The following is an 18,151-nucleotide window of genomic DNA, read 5'->3' on the forward strand; positions in this document are numbered from 1 at the left end:
AACGTTCCCAGCAGGTAGCGGAGTGAGTACCTTGGCCTTGAAGCAGGATCTGATTGGTACAGCACAGCAGCTGCTGCCATATGACTGTATCTGCTTTTTAAAAACATCAGCCTTATTGAGATACAATTTACATAGCATAAAACTTGGTGGTTTTTAGTCTCTTCACAGAGGTGTGCAACCATCACCACTATCTAATTGTAGAATATTTTCATCACTCCGAAGAGAAACTCCATTGCCGTTAGCAGTCCCTAGCTTCCCCTCCCCCAGGCAGCCACTAAGCTACTCTCTGCTCCATGGATTTGCTTGTTCCAGATACTTTTGTAGATGGAGTCGTACAACAGGTGGTCTTTTCCATATCTGCTGTTCAAATGCAATGTGACTCATAATTTAACTGCTTTCACATTCGTGTTTTAATGAGAACTAACGAGTAGGGATGATTAGAATTTTGCAACTTCTTTGAACATGTCACCTAATTATTTTGTTTTTAAACACATACTTTGAAGCAGAAACTCCAGTGCATTTGTTTCCTCCAGAGAAAGCAGTGGCAAATGCTATTTTCTGATTCCTCATATTACTCAAGCCATTTTGGCATCTCTAAAATTCCTGGAAGTTTCATAGGTAAAGACTTAGAGAAATATAAGATCCTATTGACTAATCTCAATACTCGGCCCCAAAATATGAGTCTATAAACGTCATTTCTAGCATATTTTACAGGATATTCACATTTTTGGGTCATTTATCTAGTGAAAGATAAGTAGAGATTGAATCCTGTGAATTTAGGAAAATGTCAATGATTAATATGAAACATTTAGGTTAAAGAAACCCTTCACCTTAGTGGAGCCTCTAATTAATAGCATTTTATTCTTTTCTGCAAAGACTTTATAGATAAAACTCGAAAATCCAGATATTAGGCATGTACTCAATAAATATTTGTTTAATGAAAAAAATGGTAGAGTGTGTGAATTCTGATTATTAAGAAAGATGGTCATATCTGAGAAATCTGAATCTAAAATTGAATACATTAGTTTGTCTAATTTTGTTTCTTACTGTTCTCTTCAAGTTAAAACCTAAACACTTGTTAAAATAACACAGGACATTGTTACTGGGAGAATAATGTGATGAGCTGTTGAGGGCACTGACACTGCTTCTCACCTTAGCAGGCAGTCGGTGTTTATACGATTTTGGAAAAATTTAGTTCCATGAAGTAAAGTATATTAGACTAGGAGTTAGGGAAGCTGGGTGTGGACCCAGCTCTGTGGCTAAATTTTGATCCGAAGGTGTCCAAGTAAAGTCTAATGCATAGTTTTACATATGTTTTATTTCTGTGTTTGTCTTTAAACTTGATATATTTTAGAATACATTAGGATCAAAAACCATTGGTGTAACTTACTGTTGTTTAAGAAATAATGACAACTAAGATTTATTGGTACAGTTATTCATCCACTTATTCAGCCACTGTTTTTTCAGTACCTACTATGTGCCAGGGGATTAAAGGTGAATAAAGGTTGGTCTCTGTCATCAGTTTATTCCTACAGTTCAGACAGGAGACGCAAGTTTAGATCCTGCTCTCTGACTGGCTGTGTGATCCTGGCATGTTAATCTGTCCCTGTGTTTAAGATGAGTGTTTGATTTGCTGGGGTGTCAGCTTTACCTGAATCTTCACTTTCCTTAACTACTGGATTTAGGACAAATAGAAAAAATTTTTTAAACTGAGAGTCACAAATTGATTCTTGAAAGAAATTTCTCTTCTTAGGTACAAACAGAATATTCTAGGAAAAGGATTGGCTTGTTTGAAGGAGCTGAGACTCCTTAACATTCAGGCATTCAGTTTCAGAAAGGAGAGTCTCCTTAGCACACTGCCTAGTCTAGAACGTGAGTTCATACTCGCTTTGTGTGGTTTTAAGGAGAAGCCTTGTGTCTTTGAATATTTATAGCAATCAAAGTACTTCCATAGGCATCAACTTTTTTTTTCCCCCTTAGATCGATAAAAGCCCAGAAGGACAATTCACTCAGCTAATGACATTGCCCAAAACCTTACAGCAGCAAATAAATCATATTATGGACCCTCCTGGAAAAAACAGAGACGTGGAAGAGACTTTATTACAAGTTGCTCATGACCCCGACTGTGGCGACGTGGTGCGTCTAGGTATGTACATGAATCTGACAGGGAGGAGGTGCTGGCCGGGGGTAGCGGGAGGAGGGAGGCAAACTTCGTGGCTGAGACGGCTTCTTTCTTCTTTCTAGCCTAGAGATGGAGAGAGATTGCCTCTAGGAAGAAGAAAGCGCTGACAGTCTGGGGTTTTTCCCAGCCTAAATTCTCATTCATTTGAAGTAGGGTGCTGAAATTCCTTCTATTTTTAGATCCCTCAGTCCTAAATCACTTTAGAGAGGAAAACAATGATTCTTTTGGTCCAAGAGCATAACTTTTAGGAGTTATTGCAAAGACGTGGCTTTGTTCTCCATGGTGGTCTGAGGAAGGAGGAGACTGGTGATGTGTTTAATGCTCTTGCAACATCAAGAACACCACTCTCCTGGGCCCATGCCCCCTCGGTGTGTCTCATGTTGTATGCACTAGGTCCAGCACCCGAAATGTTTCACACATTATCCCCAGTATGTACCAAAATCCTCCCTAGGGTGAACCCCAAATCTGAGCCTGAGCTTCAGAGGTTCGCTGCCTTCTGAGGTGTTTGAGGTGTTACAGGTATTTACAGGTTCAGACAGTAAGGAGATCATTATGAATTGGCTCACCCTTCTCTGCTGAGCTTCCCCAGGGAGCAGCCGGGCCTGGCAGGATGCAGGTCACCATGGCGGTGCTGCGAGGCAAGGCTGCCCAGCGGGTAGAGCAGCGCGTGTGCTTAGGGCGTCGGGCGCCTCTCCTGAAGATACACGTGGAGGCCCGTCTCCAGTTGTTTTCTTCTTAGCGTGGTGCTGGCCATGGAGTGAGCTCTGCTGCCCTTCTGAGGGCCTGAAGGGCCCCTCACCATCCTCACTGAGGAGTGCTCTGCGTGGTTGCAGGATGAGCTGCCTCCGCAGAAACGTGTGGTGTTTGGTGTTTGTTTTTTCCCCCCAGTCTTCTCACATCTTGGAATTGAGAGCCAGCAGGCTTAAGCAGGTTTAAAGTGAAAAAATGACCTTCAAGGGTCACCTAACCCCCTCCTCCCTGCGGGTTGTAAGATGAGGCGGTCCAGACCCAGAGGGGGCGCTCATTTTCTTGGCTTCACACAGCTGGTCGGTGACACAGCTGGCAGCTCAGGTCTCCTGGCCGTCCGTCCTGATAACCCTTTTCCTTAGTCGCTCTGACACCAGGACAGAGATCGAGTTGCTGGTGTTATTGGATAGCTGGAATGAATATTTAGTTTCAAGTTTTTAAAGTGTTAAGATGACTAACATCTGGCCTTTTTGGCATCATTGCTGGTTTTTTTCTCACAGGGCTCGCCGCAATTGTGAGACCTTCCAGTATGAGACAGAGCACCAAAGGCATTTTCACTGCCGGTAAGAATTTTTAAAAATCCAAACTTAACATACCTGCTGGATTGAGCAGCCTCAGCGCTCCGGGTTAAAATGTAAAGCTTTATCTGTATCCTTCAAGTACTTGTCAGATGCTGGATTTTGCTGGTAATAACCTAGGACATGGCAGTAACATACAGAACGGCAGACGGTGCTGTAATCTGGGGGCCTGAGGTGCTGCTGGAAGGCTTGGCTGCCCAGGTACTCCGTATGTGCAGGGTTTCCCTGGAGGTGTTATATCTTTGAAAGTTACTCATGATATTGTTGCAAAAACAGCAGTACCTTGCCCTGCCCCCCTGCTGTTCCTCTCCAAAGACAACCCCAGCTGACTCTCCTGCCGGTTTATTTATGTTTTCACTGCTGGTTCTCTGGATAATAAGCTGGTATTGCTGCTTCTCCTTTTTAATTTTAGCCAGCATCTATGAATTCAGCTACCCCACCACATACACACACACAGAGACACACACACACAGACACACATACACGTCCGTACATCAGTACGTCCGTCCATCCATCCATCCCTCCATCCCTCTCTCTGTGCTCAATGGTTGTGTCATAGCTTTGACGAAGTCTTCTTGTTTCCGTTGTCTGGCTGTGTTACTGTGATTCATCGCTGAGCCACCTGATACACTTTTCCTTCCCTGCACACCTTTCTTTTCCCATGGAGTTGTCATCACCTGTCTCATGGGAGAGACCCTTGTGTCTCACGTCTCTGATTCTCGTGGTGCACAGCCTCACTTTGGTGAAGCACACCGTCCAGGCACTTTCTGGGAGGGGTGCCAGGGAGGCAGATTTGGAGCCCGTGTGTGGCCAGGTCTGTCTTTAGTCACCCTCCCAGCTGACTGACTGAGACTTAGGCTGGTGGTGATTGGAAGTAACTGTCCTTTAGAATTCTGGTGTCATTGCTCTGGTTATCTTCTCACTTCTCTGATTGCTGTTGAGGTCCAAAGCCATTCTGATTCTTAATCCTTTGTGTATGCTCCTTCTGGAAGCCTTTTAGGTCTTTTTCCTTAAGGGCTCTGAGGTTTCTCAGTGGTATATTTTGATGTGAGTCTGTTTTTATCTGTTATACTGGACACTCCTTGCCCAGTTTGGAAACTCAGAGTATGAGGATATAGGAAAAATGTATTCTTTCTTCCCATCTGTTTTCTCTCTTCTCTTGCTGGAACTCCTTTTACTCAAATATTGGACCTCTGAGACGAGTCCTTTGGGTTTTTTCTTTTTTTTTTTATCTCTTTGTTCTTTTGCTTTGCTTTCTTGACTATAGTTTCCAGCTTTTCTATTGTTGTTTTATTTTTGCTATTTTAATTTCTAGCATCTCTACTTTTTTTGTTCTCAGAATATTCTTTTTTTTGAAATTTGAAACATCCTGTTCTTGCTTTATGGGCTTAAGCATTTGAACGTATCTTTGGATACTGTCAGATTGCCAAAGTGGGTTACCAGTTAACCTTGACCCTGTGGTAAATGAGTTTTTCCCTTTCCCCATCCTTGCTACCATTTGTGTTGTCAGATGCCAGACTTTTCTCACTCAGTCTCTCTTTATCAGCCGTCCACCTAGCGTCCCTCAGGTGCTCACCACGCAGGATACTACAAGGTGAACACGACACCATCCTGCCTTCAGGGGCTTCACCCTCTAGAAAAGGAGACAGGCACAGACATAGGGGCTCGCAGTGCAGGGGATAAACGCACAGAGGGAACCTGCAGAAGGGCGTGATCGTCCAGCCTGATTCTCACCCCTGGGTGGAGACTGCCAGGCGACTGCACCGTCACGCCTCCTCATGCCTCACCCCAGCAGCCTGGGGACACAGCCAGGCTTCATCCTCCTGAACCTTCAGGAGGTTCAGCCCATCAGCAGAAGTTTAGTTTCTCAGGTGCCAGATCCACTCGGCTGAAGACTTTCCTGCCACGCAGGGGTGCATGGCTTTGTGTTTCCAGTTAAAATATTTAATCTGCTTTCTTGCTGATTTATCCTGGCCAGGCTGAAGTTGAGTTGCTTTCTTTTGTGTGGGTGGCTCAGGCTGTCACTCTGTGTTTTGCATGATTGCAGCTCCCTCACTGTGGTCCTCCTTGGGTGAGGCTGGACGCTTTGGCTCTTTATTTATGGCTTCCTATGCTATAAGGAGCTACTGGATTTATTCTTTTTTTAGTCATGATAATGATGGTGTTATGGGGTTAAACAATCATTTTCCTTGGGAATACATACTAAGGGACTTGCCTGGTGGTCCAGTGGCTGAGACTCTGTGCTCCCAATGCCAGAGGCCCAGGTTCACGTCTTAGGGAACTAGATCCCATGTGTTGCAACTGAAAATTCTGCATGCCACAACTAAGACTCCTGTGCAGCCAAATAAATAAATCTTTCTTAAGAAACACATACTAAAAGATTTGCAGATGAAATGACAATGTCTGAGATTTGCTTCAGAAGAAAAACGTTTGGGCTGAGTCCCATTGCTGTCCACCTGAAACTCTCACAACCTTGTTAATCGGCTGTGCTCAACTATAAGATGAAAAGGTGAAAGAAGGAAAGAAGACACGTTGGAAGGAAGTGCATATGGGTGGGGTGGTAACTCAAGATTGGCCATGAGTTGATACGTTGTTGAAGTTAGGTAAAGATACGTGCAAGCATATTATGCTGTCTTGAATTTATCTCGAATAAAAGGTTTTTAAAAATCCATCCTCATCATCTCTTGACCCTTCAGCCTGAAATGACTCTTGAGTCCTCTTTCCGCTTGTTCTTCCTGGTCGCCAGCAGAGGGCAGTAGGTATCCCCTCACGGCTCCCGAAGCCCAGATTGCCGCTGGCTGAGTGCTCAGCTGCTCCCCGACAACTCCCCGGGTCGCGGCTTGCCTGCCTCTGCCTCTGAAGGCGCCTGCTTGGGTTGTGGAACCCGAGTGACAGGATGTCTGCAGCCTGCACTGGGCTGCAGGCCCTGTGAGACGTGGTGTGCGTTCCTTCATGCCCTCCAGGTTTGCACCCCGGGCCCTGCTCCTCTGCTTTATGGTGGTGGAGGGCCGCGCTGGAGGCGGCCCAGGCCAGGGGCAGGGGTTTGTGAGCCCCAGAGACTTGGGTTCAAATCCCAGCTTAACTGCTGTGACTTGGGTAAGTTGCCTACTTTTTCTGAGTTTTCATTTCATAGGGACAATTCTTGTCTCACTGGGTTGTGAAAACTCTACCTTAGGACATATAAAAGTGTCTGGCACGGCTCCTGGTCTTTCCGCTTTGGTCTCATTACCAAGAAGTTCCCTGACCTCTCTTTAGAACCTGCCCCCTTGCACTGTCACGTTCAGCTAGCATTCACTCCTTCCCAGGTCCTCAGTTGGACCAAACTAGCAGCCTTAGGCCCTGGGTGGCTGATTTGCTCTTTCCCTGTCCTCTGACTTCACAGCAAGCTGCAGGACCCCAGCCCCTGCGCGCCGCTCTTAGAAGTCCTCCTGCTGTCATCGTCACGGCTGTCATTCCACCCGGCTTTTCTGGGTCCCTCTTCCAGAATGCTCCAGAGTCCTGCCTCTGTGCAGTCTTCAGCCAGCGAACGTGTCACCTGCCGGGCCAGGAGACCCCAGCGTACTTGGCTGCGCTTTTCCTCCTTTGTAGCCATTACCACTCCTCCCCTCTGCAAGTAAGAAGGCAGGGTCTCCCTAGCTCGTGAAGAACTTCTGTATTCCGGTACTGTTAAGGTCAAGGAGAGCTAAGCTAAGGTTGCATTCAGAAGACTGGCTTGAAGTTGTGGTTCATGCCTTTGCTCTGTAACCTTGGGATGGTAACCAGCCTTTCTTTCTTCTTTGAAATGGAGAGGATGCTAATAACGCAGCTCTCGGTGTGTTCTGGGATCGCCCAGTATGTCCTTTATAAAGCACTCGTAGGTGCTGGATAGACTCGAGTGAGTCTGGATCTGAGTATCGCTCTCTTGCTCAACAAAGTGGAAGCCAGGTGTCCATGGCAGCGGGGAGGGCGCCCTTCCCGGGGGTGGTGACGGGTGGCGCGGCACATGTCCCGAGTGGTCTGGCCCTCTGTGTTACTCGTTCTCTGAGATTCCCCTACCATCAGATGCCTCCACGCTCCAGGGTGAGCACAGAACTCCTTACAAAACCAAACACTCTCTTTCCCTTTAGCCTGGGAGTTGGTTACAGGAGAAGTAACGCCGACTTCTTAGACTGTGCTGTTAGTGGAGTGGCCCGATTCTCGTCAGGGTCTCAGGGCAACAGCTCAGGTGAGTGGACACTGTTGAGTTCCCCGCTCCTGGCCTGCTCCTCCCTTCACCGCAGCAACAGATGGTATTGCAACTCAACCTGCTAACAGAGCTGCAGCTGCTCATGTTTATAATCTGAGTGGAGGGAGGTGGAACTGTTTGGGCTGGAGTTGGGGGCTTGGAGAGAAATGGGTCTGGGGTTAGTAGATTTGACTGAGAAGCAAGCAGGAGCCAGACAGGGGAAAGCCCTTAAAAATCTAAAAGGGAATCCAGAGTTTCAGTGAGGGCGGAGGGAAGCCCCCTGGAGGATCGTCGGAAGACTGCTGCCGCAGGAGACTGGCGAGCAGCTCGGAGGGATGTGCCGCTGTTGCTTGGGAAAGCGGTCAGCCCACCACGGCCAGCCTGGCGAGGAGGCAGGCCTTGACCCAGGGCTGTGGGGAGAGGCAGAAACAGGCAGGGCTTAGACGGCGCCGAGAGGGGCCCGGCTCCCAGGCTCATAACTCAGGAAGTGGGAGATGGTGATGCCCTTCCTGGAGGTGAGGGAACACAGGAGAGCATGGCAAGTTTAATTTTCGAAATCTCTTGCTTTATTTTTCCCCCCGTCTGATTTTCTGGTCTATCAGAACTAATTTGGTGGTCAAATACCTACTTAACCTCTGTAGCTTCAAAAGATTCAGCTTTCACCAAAACAGGTTCAGTCTTGTTCCTAAAGAGACTCCACACGCCTCACATCTGTCCTCACATTTCCTGAATGTGATGGAAGGGCCACTGACTCTGCTCTCCTTCTCATGTCTTATGACTAGGCATTTTATTCCCGTTTTTTGGTACATCCATATTTCAGTAATACAAACTTATTATTTCAATAAAAAGAATAAGAATGAAGGTTCTTCTGGTGATGTATTTATCATTTAAACCTGAACGTTTTAAAAATAAAAGCACCTCAGAAGAGATTTTTTTTTTTTTTGTAGATGTAGGTGACTGTGTTTGGAAATTAATTGCAAGAATGTTGAGGGCTTATTGATTTTCTCTCCTGTAGATCTGAAATGCAGAATTATAGGAAGGTGGACCCCTCTCAACCTGGTCTCATCTCTGCCTCTCATTGTTTCCTGGAGAAGTTTGTTTGTTGCTGAACTTGTGAGTTTAAGGTCGCGTAGGAAATTCATAGTCTTACGCGTGTAGTGATTTTGCTGTAGGTCACATGAAACGGGCTGGAGGTCAACAGAAGGAAAACCTGAGGAGCCATATGTTGGGGTAGATTTCCGGTGGCTTTCAAAACTACATCCTGACTTTGGATCCTCATCCGAGTTTATTATGCCCAGCTTTAGGTGAATAAGGAGCTGCCTGATTTAGAGGAGCTGATTGAGGAGACCTGCACCTCTGTCCCCTGGGGAGGGAGCAGAGTCCAGGTGCTTCCAGGTGCTTCCAGTTTGGGGCTGTTTCAAGGAGTCCTGCTCGTCATGTCTTGGTGCCTGTCTTTGGGTGAGCAAAGGTGTGCCTTTCTGTTAGCTCTCTTCTTCAGATCAGATCAGTCGCTCAGTCGTGTCCGATTCTTTGCGACCCCAGCACGCCAGGCCTCCCTGTCCATCACCAACTCCCAGAGTTCACTGAGACTCACGTCCATCGAGTCAGTGATGCCATCCAGCCATCTCATCCTCTGTTGTCCCCTTCTCCTCCTGCCCCCAATCCCTCCCAGCATCAGGGTCTTTTCCAATGAGTCAACTCTTCGCATGAGGTGGCCAAAGTATTGGAGTTTCAGCTTTAGCATCATTCCTTCCAAAGAAATCCCAGGGCTGATCTCCTTCAGAATGGACTGGTTGGATCTCCTTGCAGTCCAAGGGACTCTCAAGAGTCTTCTCCAACACCACAGTTCAAAAGCATCAATTCTTTGGCGCTCAGCCTTCTTCACAGTCCAACTCTCACATCCATACATGACCACAGGAAAAACCATAGCCTTGACTAGATGAACCTTTGTTGGCAAAGTAATGTCTCTGCCTTTGAATATGCTCTCTAGGTTGGTCATAACTTTCCTTCCAAGGAGTAAGCGTCTTTTAATTTCATGGCCGCAGTCACCATGTGTAGTGATTTTGGAGCCCAGAAAAATAAAGTCTGACACTGTTTCCACTGTTTCCCCATCTATTTCCCATGAAGTGATGGGACTGGATGCCATGATCTTCGTTTTCTGAATGTTGAGCTTTAAGCCAACTTTTTCACTCTCCACTTTCACTTTCATCAAGAGGCCTTTGAGTTCCTCTTCACTTTATGCCATAAGGGTGGTGTCATCTGCATATCTGAGGTTATTGATATTTCTCCCGGCAATCTTGATTCCAGCTTGTGTTTCTTCCAGTCCAACGTTTCTCATGATGTACTCTGCATATAAGTTAAATAAACAGGGTGACAATATACAGCCTTGACGAACTCCTTTTCCTATTTGGAACCAGTCTGTGTTCCATGTCCAGTTCTAACTGTTGCTTCCTGACCTGCATACAAATTTCTCAAGAGGCATATCAGGTGGTCTGATCCCATTTCTTTCAGAATTTTCCACAGTTTATTGTGATCCACACAGTCAAAGGCTTTGGCATAGTCAATAAAGCAGAAATAGATGTTTTTCTGGAACTCTCTTGCTTTTTCCATGATCCAGCGGATGTTGGCAATTTGATCTCTGGTTCCTCTGCCTTTTCTAAAACCAGCTTGAACATCAGGAAGTTCACGGTTCACATATTGCTGAAGCCTGGCTTGGAGACTTTTGAGCATTACTGTACTAGCGTGTGAGATGAGTGCAATTGTGCGGTAGTTTGAGCATTCTTTGGCATAGCCTTTCTTTGGGATTGGAATGAACACTGCCCTTTTCCAGTCCTGTGGCCACCGCTGAGTTTTCCAAATTTGCTGGCATATTGAGTGCAGCACTTTCACAGCATCATCTTTCAGGATTTGGAATAGCTCATCTGGAATTCCATCACCTCCACTAGCTTTGTTCGTAGTGATGCTTTCTAAGGCCCACTTGATTCTCTTCTTAGGGGTGGAATTGAAAAAATGAAAAGTGCTAGTCGCTCAGTCATGTCTGACTCTTGGCGGCCCTGTGGACTGTAGCCCGCCAGGCTCCTCTGTCGACAGGATTCTCCAGGCAAGAATACTGGAGTGGGTTGCTGTTTCCTTTTCCAGAGGGTCTTCCTGACCTAGGGATCGAACCCAGATGTCCTGCATTGCAGGCAGATTCTTCACCATGTGAGCCACCAGAAGTGGCATTACTGGGTCATAAAGCGTGAAGCTGTCCAGCAGTGGTGGATGCTGGCTGACCAGTGTCCCGGTGGCCCTCCCGGCCGCAGAGTCCTGCTGCAGAGCCCCTGGGACCAGGCTTGGTAGTGTATCCTGTTGATGCTCGGGCCTCTGGGAGGCGAGTGGATGGGTCGTATTGGAGTTTTCACTTATACTTTCCTGATGACCAGGAAGTCTGGGTGTTTGTTCACACGCTTACATGGATGTCCTCTTCTGTGAAGTGTCTGTTCTGCTTTTGCACATTTTTCTGTTGAGTTGTCTGCCTTTCCTTCTCTGCACTGAGTTCCCTGCATAGTCTGGGTACAGGTCCTTCCCTGGACACGTGGAATGCTAAACTGGCCCACTCGGGGGCCTGTCGTCTCACTGTCTCACTGGTGTCCTTTGATGAGCAGTCCTTAACCTTACTCAGTCCAGTTTTTCGGTTTTGTCCTTTAAGGTTGGCAGGCTTTCGTGTCTTCTTTAGGAAATGTTGCCCTTCCAGGTTCATGAAGTTTAGTCCCTCGCTTTGGTTGCAATTGGAATATTAAGGTGAAAAAGATCCCTCACTCTGATCTCTTGGATCTTAACCATCTGCACAATATGGCTCCCTGGGAGAATCTGACTAAAACTCCAGACCTACAAAAACACTAAAACGCATGTCTGCAGAGACACGCATACAGAGACACCTCCCTGTGACTTGAGAGAGTTCTCAGACTGGCCTCGAAGCCTGTCTGTGGGCACCTCGCTGGAGAACCCCCGTAGTCCAGCCCGTCACTTGGCAGACCAAGAAGTCGACCCCCGGAGATGGGGAGTTGCCATGCCCAGCTGGGACTAGCACCCCGTTCTCCTCACTCCCATTGCAGGGCTCTTTCCAGCCATTACCTGAGAACGTCTCTGGCAGAACCGTAGAAGGGAGAGACTTTGTAATTAAGGGGGGGTTCTCTCCACTGGCAGCAGACAGTGGCTTCCTGGTGGCGCTCGTGAGCGGTGGTATGCTCACCTTAGTTAGGTGTTAGGCTCCCGGGAGTCTGCGCGCAAGGCTGGCGAAGCTGAGCTGGGACCCTCGTGTCGACATCTCCTTGTCCAACCGTGTCTCAGGTACTGCCTTGAGCCTGTGTGCAGCTGCAGGGCTGTCTTGATCTGCTCTGGCTGGAATTCTAAACCACCTTACACAATGTGTTTCCTGTCCTGGCACTCTAGTGGGTGAGGTTTACCAGAGCGTTTGCTCCAGGGAGAAAGAGGTGGAGGCGGGGAAAGGGGCTGCGTGTTTCTTGACGAGGCTGGTGTTCTGCAGTTGTCGTTCAGTGCACAAGCAAGGCCAGGGTTTCTAGAAGCGTTCGCTAATGATTTTACTGGTACCCTGCCTTTTTACCTGCCTGCAGTCGCCTTGTAAAAGATCCTGAGTGCACTCAACTGCCTCCAGGTAACATGGCCGGGTGTTTTCTAGAGTGCTCACACCCCAGGGCGCGGAGTCTGGGAAACCGGTCTTGTGACCTCGTCAGCAGTGCCCACGCGGCGTGTCACACCTGCCACACACACCCCGGTCTGGATCTCAGGGTGAGAAAGACCGTTGGGATCTCTGAGCCATGCCCTGAAATACAGACTGCATGATCTCACTGTCTGCAGATAGGCTCCTATGAGGGCTGACGGGCAAGAGTGCCCGCGTGGTCTGCCACAAACCCCAGAGTGCCTTCCTCCCATTTCCTCAGGCACTTGTGACTCCGTAGCTGGGGGCAGACGGCCGATCGAGGTGCATCTGCACCATCACGGCAAGTGTTTGCTGAGCACCTGCCCTGTGCTGGGGCCACACTAGGCGATGGGGACACGGGGGTGAACAGGACAGGGCCCTGTCCTCCGGGAGCTCCAGGGCTGGGCAGAAGGATAGGTGAGCGCCGCACAGTGTGACGAGTGCCTCGCTGGGCGTCAGCACAGGTGCCGTGAGACCAGGAGGAGCAGCGTCTCAATTGCTGGGGAGTCGGGCCTGCGGACCCAGCATCTCCAGGCAGAGGGTGATGGGAACGTGATGCTAAACTCAAAGGCTGCAACACGTGCTTCACTGAAAGGACTCCCTCAGCCCCGAGCTCGGGCACCTGTGCATCTGCATTTCTGCTTCAGCAGATGTCGAAATCAGTCTTTTCTCTCCAGTCAAGGCAGTCCCTGGGGTCTCCTAGACCCCTCAGTCAGCACCGCTGGGCTCCACTCCAAAGACAAGCCTCCGGTCCCAACGTCGTGGCGCCTCCAGTGAGCATCCACTCAGTGAGCCTCGATGTTCTCACTCTCTCTTCTTTTCTCTTTTAGGTCTGAAGAAATCAGTGGTTTATAGTTCACTCAAACTGCATAAAATGTGGAAAGGATGGGTGAGAAAAACGTCCTGACTTTGGCTTGCTTTTATCTATTTTATGTTTAGTTGAATAAAATGGTCCTTTTTGACAGAACGGTGTCTGTTACTTTGACCTGTTGCTTGAATTTGAAGATGTCTCGGTTTGCAGGATGCGACTTCCTTGATTTTGTAAATGTATGTGCTGCGTGTTTATCCAGGGGGACCCAGTGCATTTGAGGACTTAGCATGAGAAGAGTCTCTGTACATGCAGTGCCTCTGGGCCCTGCTGTCCTGAGAGCTTCAGCCGCGGTCTGTTCAGTCTGTGAGGCTCGGAGGCCTGAGAGGTGGTGCATGTGCTGCGGACCAGCGGCCCCTCGTCAGGGCGGGAGGTTTGGCTCTGTCTGCCTCGGCTCCATCTCGCCCACTCAGTTTTCTCTGGTGAGAGTCCCCATCAGCATCTTCCTGGATCCGGGTGTCTTCCATTTCTCCTGATTTTCCACGAGGGTGCGTGGAGGTGACTCGAGTGAGGAGCCTGCAACAGACCTGTGCAGAGCTTTCCCCGTGTAACGGGAGTGTTTGGGGAGGAGGAAACAACACAGGACTCATTAGGTCAGAGAACTGGGAAGTCAGAGGCTGGTGGGTGTCAGTGTCAGTTTGAATCAGCACATTAACAGACCAGTTTCCGGCCTCTCCCTGCCCTTTGCCGTGTTGACATCACACGAAGGCCAACTCCCGAGCCTCTTAACTCAGACCACTGACAACAGCCTCAAAGGCTGTGTGTGCCCCCGTCCAGGTTTGGGGAGATGGTGTGGGGGGTTCCCTTCAGAAGCCCTCTTACAAAAGCAGGAAACTCCAGCAAGCCTCTGTCTGGGCTCCTGGGCCCTAATGGTAACCTTCTGGTCCCTGTGCCTGTAACGAGGGGGAGCCAGGTTGAAGTGGGAGCCTGAGCTCGTGCTGCACTGAAGAGGCCTGCACTGAAGAGTCCACCTCCCCCTCCCGCTCACGGGAGGAGCACGCGGCCCAGTGGAAGCTGGGAAAGGAGAGGGTGCTGGGAGGCAGGGTCTGTCCCCTCATCTCATCTGTCCCCTCACCATCTCTTCAGTCCAGACTCTGGTTTCATCTGTCTCTTCTCAGACTATCCCCACCTCACGCTGTTTCGATCATCCAGTGCCCTATTGCAGAGACATAAGTTCTTTTGAGAATCGGAACAATAGCTTTCTGCCCTTTTTTTTTTTTTTTTGCCTTTGGGTTCTGCTCCTTCCAATCCCAAAGAGCTCTCAGGCTTGGGATACGAGCAAGCTGGGTTTGAATCGCTATGCCATTGCCATAGCTGTGTGACTTTGGGCAAGTTATTTAGCGTCTCTGAACAGTTTGGCCATGTCTAAAAAGGGATAAGGTCACCGAGGTGAAGATCCGGCAGGCTGCCTGTCCTGTGTACTGGCACGCTGCCTGGTAGCATTCAGTCAGCATCACTCTGTCATCGCTTTGTATTACTGTTTTCGTTACGATTTTCTTCTGCACACCTTTGTTTCTTTGGGTCAGGTTCTTCAAAAAGCTAATTTCCCGTTGTTTATCGGATAAAATATTTCTCATCGGCCTTGCTCAGATACCACAGTTGACTCATAAACAGCAGAAGTTGATTGTTCACAGTTCTGGAGCCGGGAAGTCTGAGACCAGGGTGCTGGTATGGGCGGTTTCTAGCGTGAGCTTCCTGGTGACAGAGGGCTGTTTGCCCAGGTCTCCTCTCACGCTGGAGCTGGCAGCAAAGCTCTCAACGCTTCTTATAAAGATGCTAATCCCATTCGTGAGAGCTCCACCCTTGTGATCATATTACCTCCCAAAGGCCCCACCTCTGAAACATCATATCTCCGACAGAGAGAATGTTATGGGCACACAAGCATTCCATCCATAACAAGCCTGTTAAGGACCTGTAAGCTGGCTTTATTTTGACTGTAACTTGTGCCCCCTGTATCTAATAGAGCTTTTTATTAGACTGCGCTTCCCTGGTGGCTCAGCGTTAAAAGAATCCTTCAGCCAATGAAGAGAAACAGGATCAACCCCTGGGTCGGGGAGGCCCCCTGGAGAAGGAAACGGCTACCCAACCCAGTATTCTTGCCTGGGAAGTCCCATAGACGGAGGAGCCTGGTGGGCCACTGTCCATGGGGTCGCAAAAGAGTTGGATATGACTTAGTGACTAAACAGCAGCAACAAAATGTCCTGAACTAGCTTTCACGGTAGATACTCAGTAGTTAATGTCAGAGTCACTTTCCGGTGGGCATCCCTGATGCCCCAGGAGAGGCAGTGGCGGCCGACAGGACGTACAGGAGCATGGTGACTGAGACCAACCCAGGCCTGCAGACTGGTCTGCTGCCTCTCCCCACGCACCCCATAGCTTTTGTTATTGATGAGTACTTGAGTCTTTGTGTCCCACTTCCCCAAGACAGACTCTTATCTTCTTTTCCTCCATGCATTTGGAAGTATCTAAGTTCGGATTCCTCAAGCAGGTATCTTAGGATGAAAGCTTGAGACTCCCTCTGAGGAAAAAGGAGTTCTTTGGCAGGAAGTAGCTCTTCTCATGGAGAAGGAAATGGCAACCCACTCCAGTGTTCTTGCCTGGAGAATCCCAGGGTCTATGGGGTCACACAGAGTCGGACACGACTGAAGCGACTTAGCAGCAGCAGCAGCAGCAGCAGCTCCAGCAGCAGCTGTTCTCATACATGAGAAGACCAAAAAAATAAATGTACTTGAGAGTCAGACTTCCTCCCAGCCATGTTTTTGGGCAAGCTATTTGAGCCTTTCTGAGCTTCAGTTTGTGTGCTGTGAGGTCGTGTGCTGTGAGGTCGGTACACTCACTCGCACCGCTCTGGCAGGGCTGGCATTACATTTTAATGAGGAAGCACGCACAGCACCTAGCATGGCTCTCGATAGATGATAGTAGTTGATGCTCTCTGCAAATCGCTCTGCTGTTCAGATGGTGAGTTTGGATAGCTAGGGAAACGCCCACAGAAAGCATCATCAGGGAAAGAAAAACAGTCCTTGGTATATCACATAGAGGGGATTTAACCAAGGGAATTAGTTATAAAAGGAAGAAGGTAGAAGGGATGACTCCCAGGGATCAGGAAGTGGCTGACATCCCTGGAATAAACTCTCCAAGCTGACCTGTTTCATGTGACCAGAGATACTGCCTGTGGTAGTTCCAGAATATGTTTGCAAATTCTGTGGCCATCTTCCCAATCAAGGTGGACTCTTAATTCCCCCTCCGTGAATATGGACCGGCCTCAGTGGCCTATCTGCATTTCTAACAGGGTGCAGCAGACAAGACAGCCTCCCTTACACGATGAGGTCCTGAATCGTGCCACACCGTCCCCCAGCTCTCAGGACACTGGCTCATAGGGGCCAGCCGCTAGGTTGTGAGGAAGCCCAGGCCGCCCCACGGAGAGGACGTGTAGCCGCCCCAGTGGATAGCACCAGCCGCCAGACGATTGAGTGACCGCAGCCAGGCATGGGACCCCAGAGTGGAGTGTAAAGCCACATTCATCTTGTGGCTGAAGCCCACAAGATAAAATCTGCCAGGTCCGCTCTGGTGACAGGGCATCCACGTGTACCCTTTAACCCATATATGACCTTCCAGCAGCAGCACCTCTAGCTCCCCGCAGCAGCAGGTATAGAAGGAAATGTGCTTGCTTTCTGGCAGAAAAGAGCTTTATATCCATCTCTTGTTTTGTTGTTCATTCACTAAGTCGTGTCCGACTCTGACCCCATGGACTGTCAGCACGCCATCTCCGGGTGATGATAATTCCTCTTGTAATCACAGTCTCACCTGACTACCATGTAACCTAGAAACTAATCTGTGAAGTTTCCTACCACTTCTTATAGAAAATCGTAGGGGAGAGTGAAAGGGGTGAAAAACACATACGTGCCTGTCAGTGATTGAGTGAGTGGGTGTGTGAGTCTGTGTGTCTGCGAGTGTGTGTACATACACCTTATCAAGCAAGGAAGGAAGGACACCCACCTCATTTTTCTGAACCAGTAGACACATCCAGCATCTCCCATCACTCATTCTGCGTTTCTGCTGTCCTGAGCCGGTGCTTCAGCTGGTCAGAGCTCCTTACCTGCTGGGGTGAACCAGGTCTTCATTCCTGCGGGACCCGCCTTAGTCGACCTGTCTTCACTGGGTTGCTCTAGTCTGTTATTAACTTTCACTATTGAACCCCACTCCAGTACTGTTGCCTGGAAAATCCCATAGATGGAGAAGCCTGGTAGGCTGCAGTCCATGGGGTCGCTAAGAGTCAGACACGACTGAGCGACTTCACTTTCACTTTCCACTTTCATGCATTGGAGAAGGAACTGGCAACCCACTCCAGTGTTCTTGCCTGGAGAATCCCATGGACGGAGAAGCCTAGTAGGCTGCAGTCCATGGGGTCGCACAGAGTCGGACACGACTGAAGCGACTTAGCAGCAGCATTGAATACTGTTCCAGGCTTTACGTGTTGAGTGGTGAGAACCTGATGGTGCTTACTGTGCTAAGGAGTGTGTCATGTATTAGCTCATCTTACCCTCACAGTAGCTATATAAGGTAGGAACTATTACTGTCGTACAGATGAGGAAGCTGAGGCTCAGAGAGGTTAAGTAACTTGCCCAAAGTCACCCAGCTAGTTTAGCGGTAGAGCCAAGACGCGCCCCTCCCCCCACATGGTTTGAGTGGTCTGAACCAAGTCTCAGTGTCTGTAAGCACTGTTCATCCACAGCTCGGGACATGGAACATACACAGACAACAGTAACTGTAATTGTTGATGTTGCTTCCATTTAACTGATACTTGGAGAAACTTTGACTCACTGCCCTGTGAAAATGACCAGGTGACTAAATAAAGCCTCAGTAAAGAAATCTC

At 48.7% G+C, this 18,151-nt stretch overlaps 1 protein-coding gene across 2 annotated transcripts in view; it reads left to right on the forward strand.

Moving 5' to 3' along the window:
* Window positions 1-13,377, forward strand: part of TAMM41 (TAM41 mitochondrial translocator assembly and maintenance homolog) — a 52,447-nt gene extending 39,070 nt beyond the window's left edge. Inside the window, exons 6-8 of one of the 2 annotated variants that reach the window (XM_027523059.1) lie at window positions 1,981-2,146; window positions 3,430-3,492; window positions 13,241-13,377. In XM_027523059.1, the coding sequence (XP_027378860.1) occupies window positions 1,981-2,146; window positions 3,430-3,492; window positions 13,241-13,317 (306 nt within the window). In that variant the 3' untranslated portion in view covers window positions 13,318-13,377. The remainder of the gene's footprint in view (window positions 1-1,980; window positions 2,147-3,429; window positions 3,493-13,240) is intronic. The other variant, XM_027523060.1, reaches the window with a different exon arrangement.
* The last annotated feature ends 4,774 nt before the right edge of the window (window positions 13,378-18,151 follow it).

The sequence above is a fragment of the Bos indicus x Bos taurus genome, chromosome 22 (assembly GCF_003369695.1).
Source record: "Bos indicus x Bos taurus breed Angus x Brahman F1 hybrid chromosome 22, Bos_hybrid_MaternalHap_v2.0, whole genome shotgun sequence".
Lineage (NCBI taxonomy): Eukaryota > Metazoa > Chordata > Mammalia > Artiodactyla > Bovidae > Bos > Bos indicus x Bos taurus.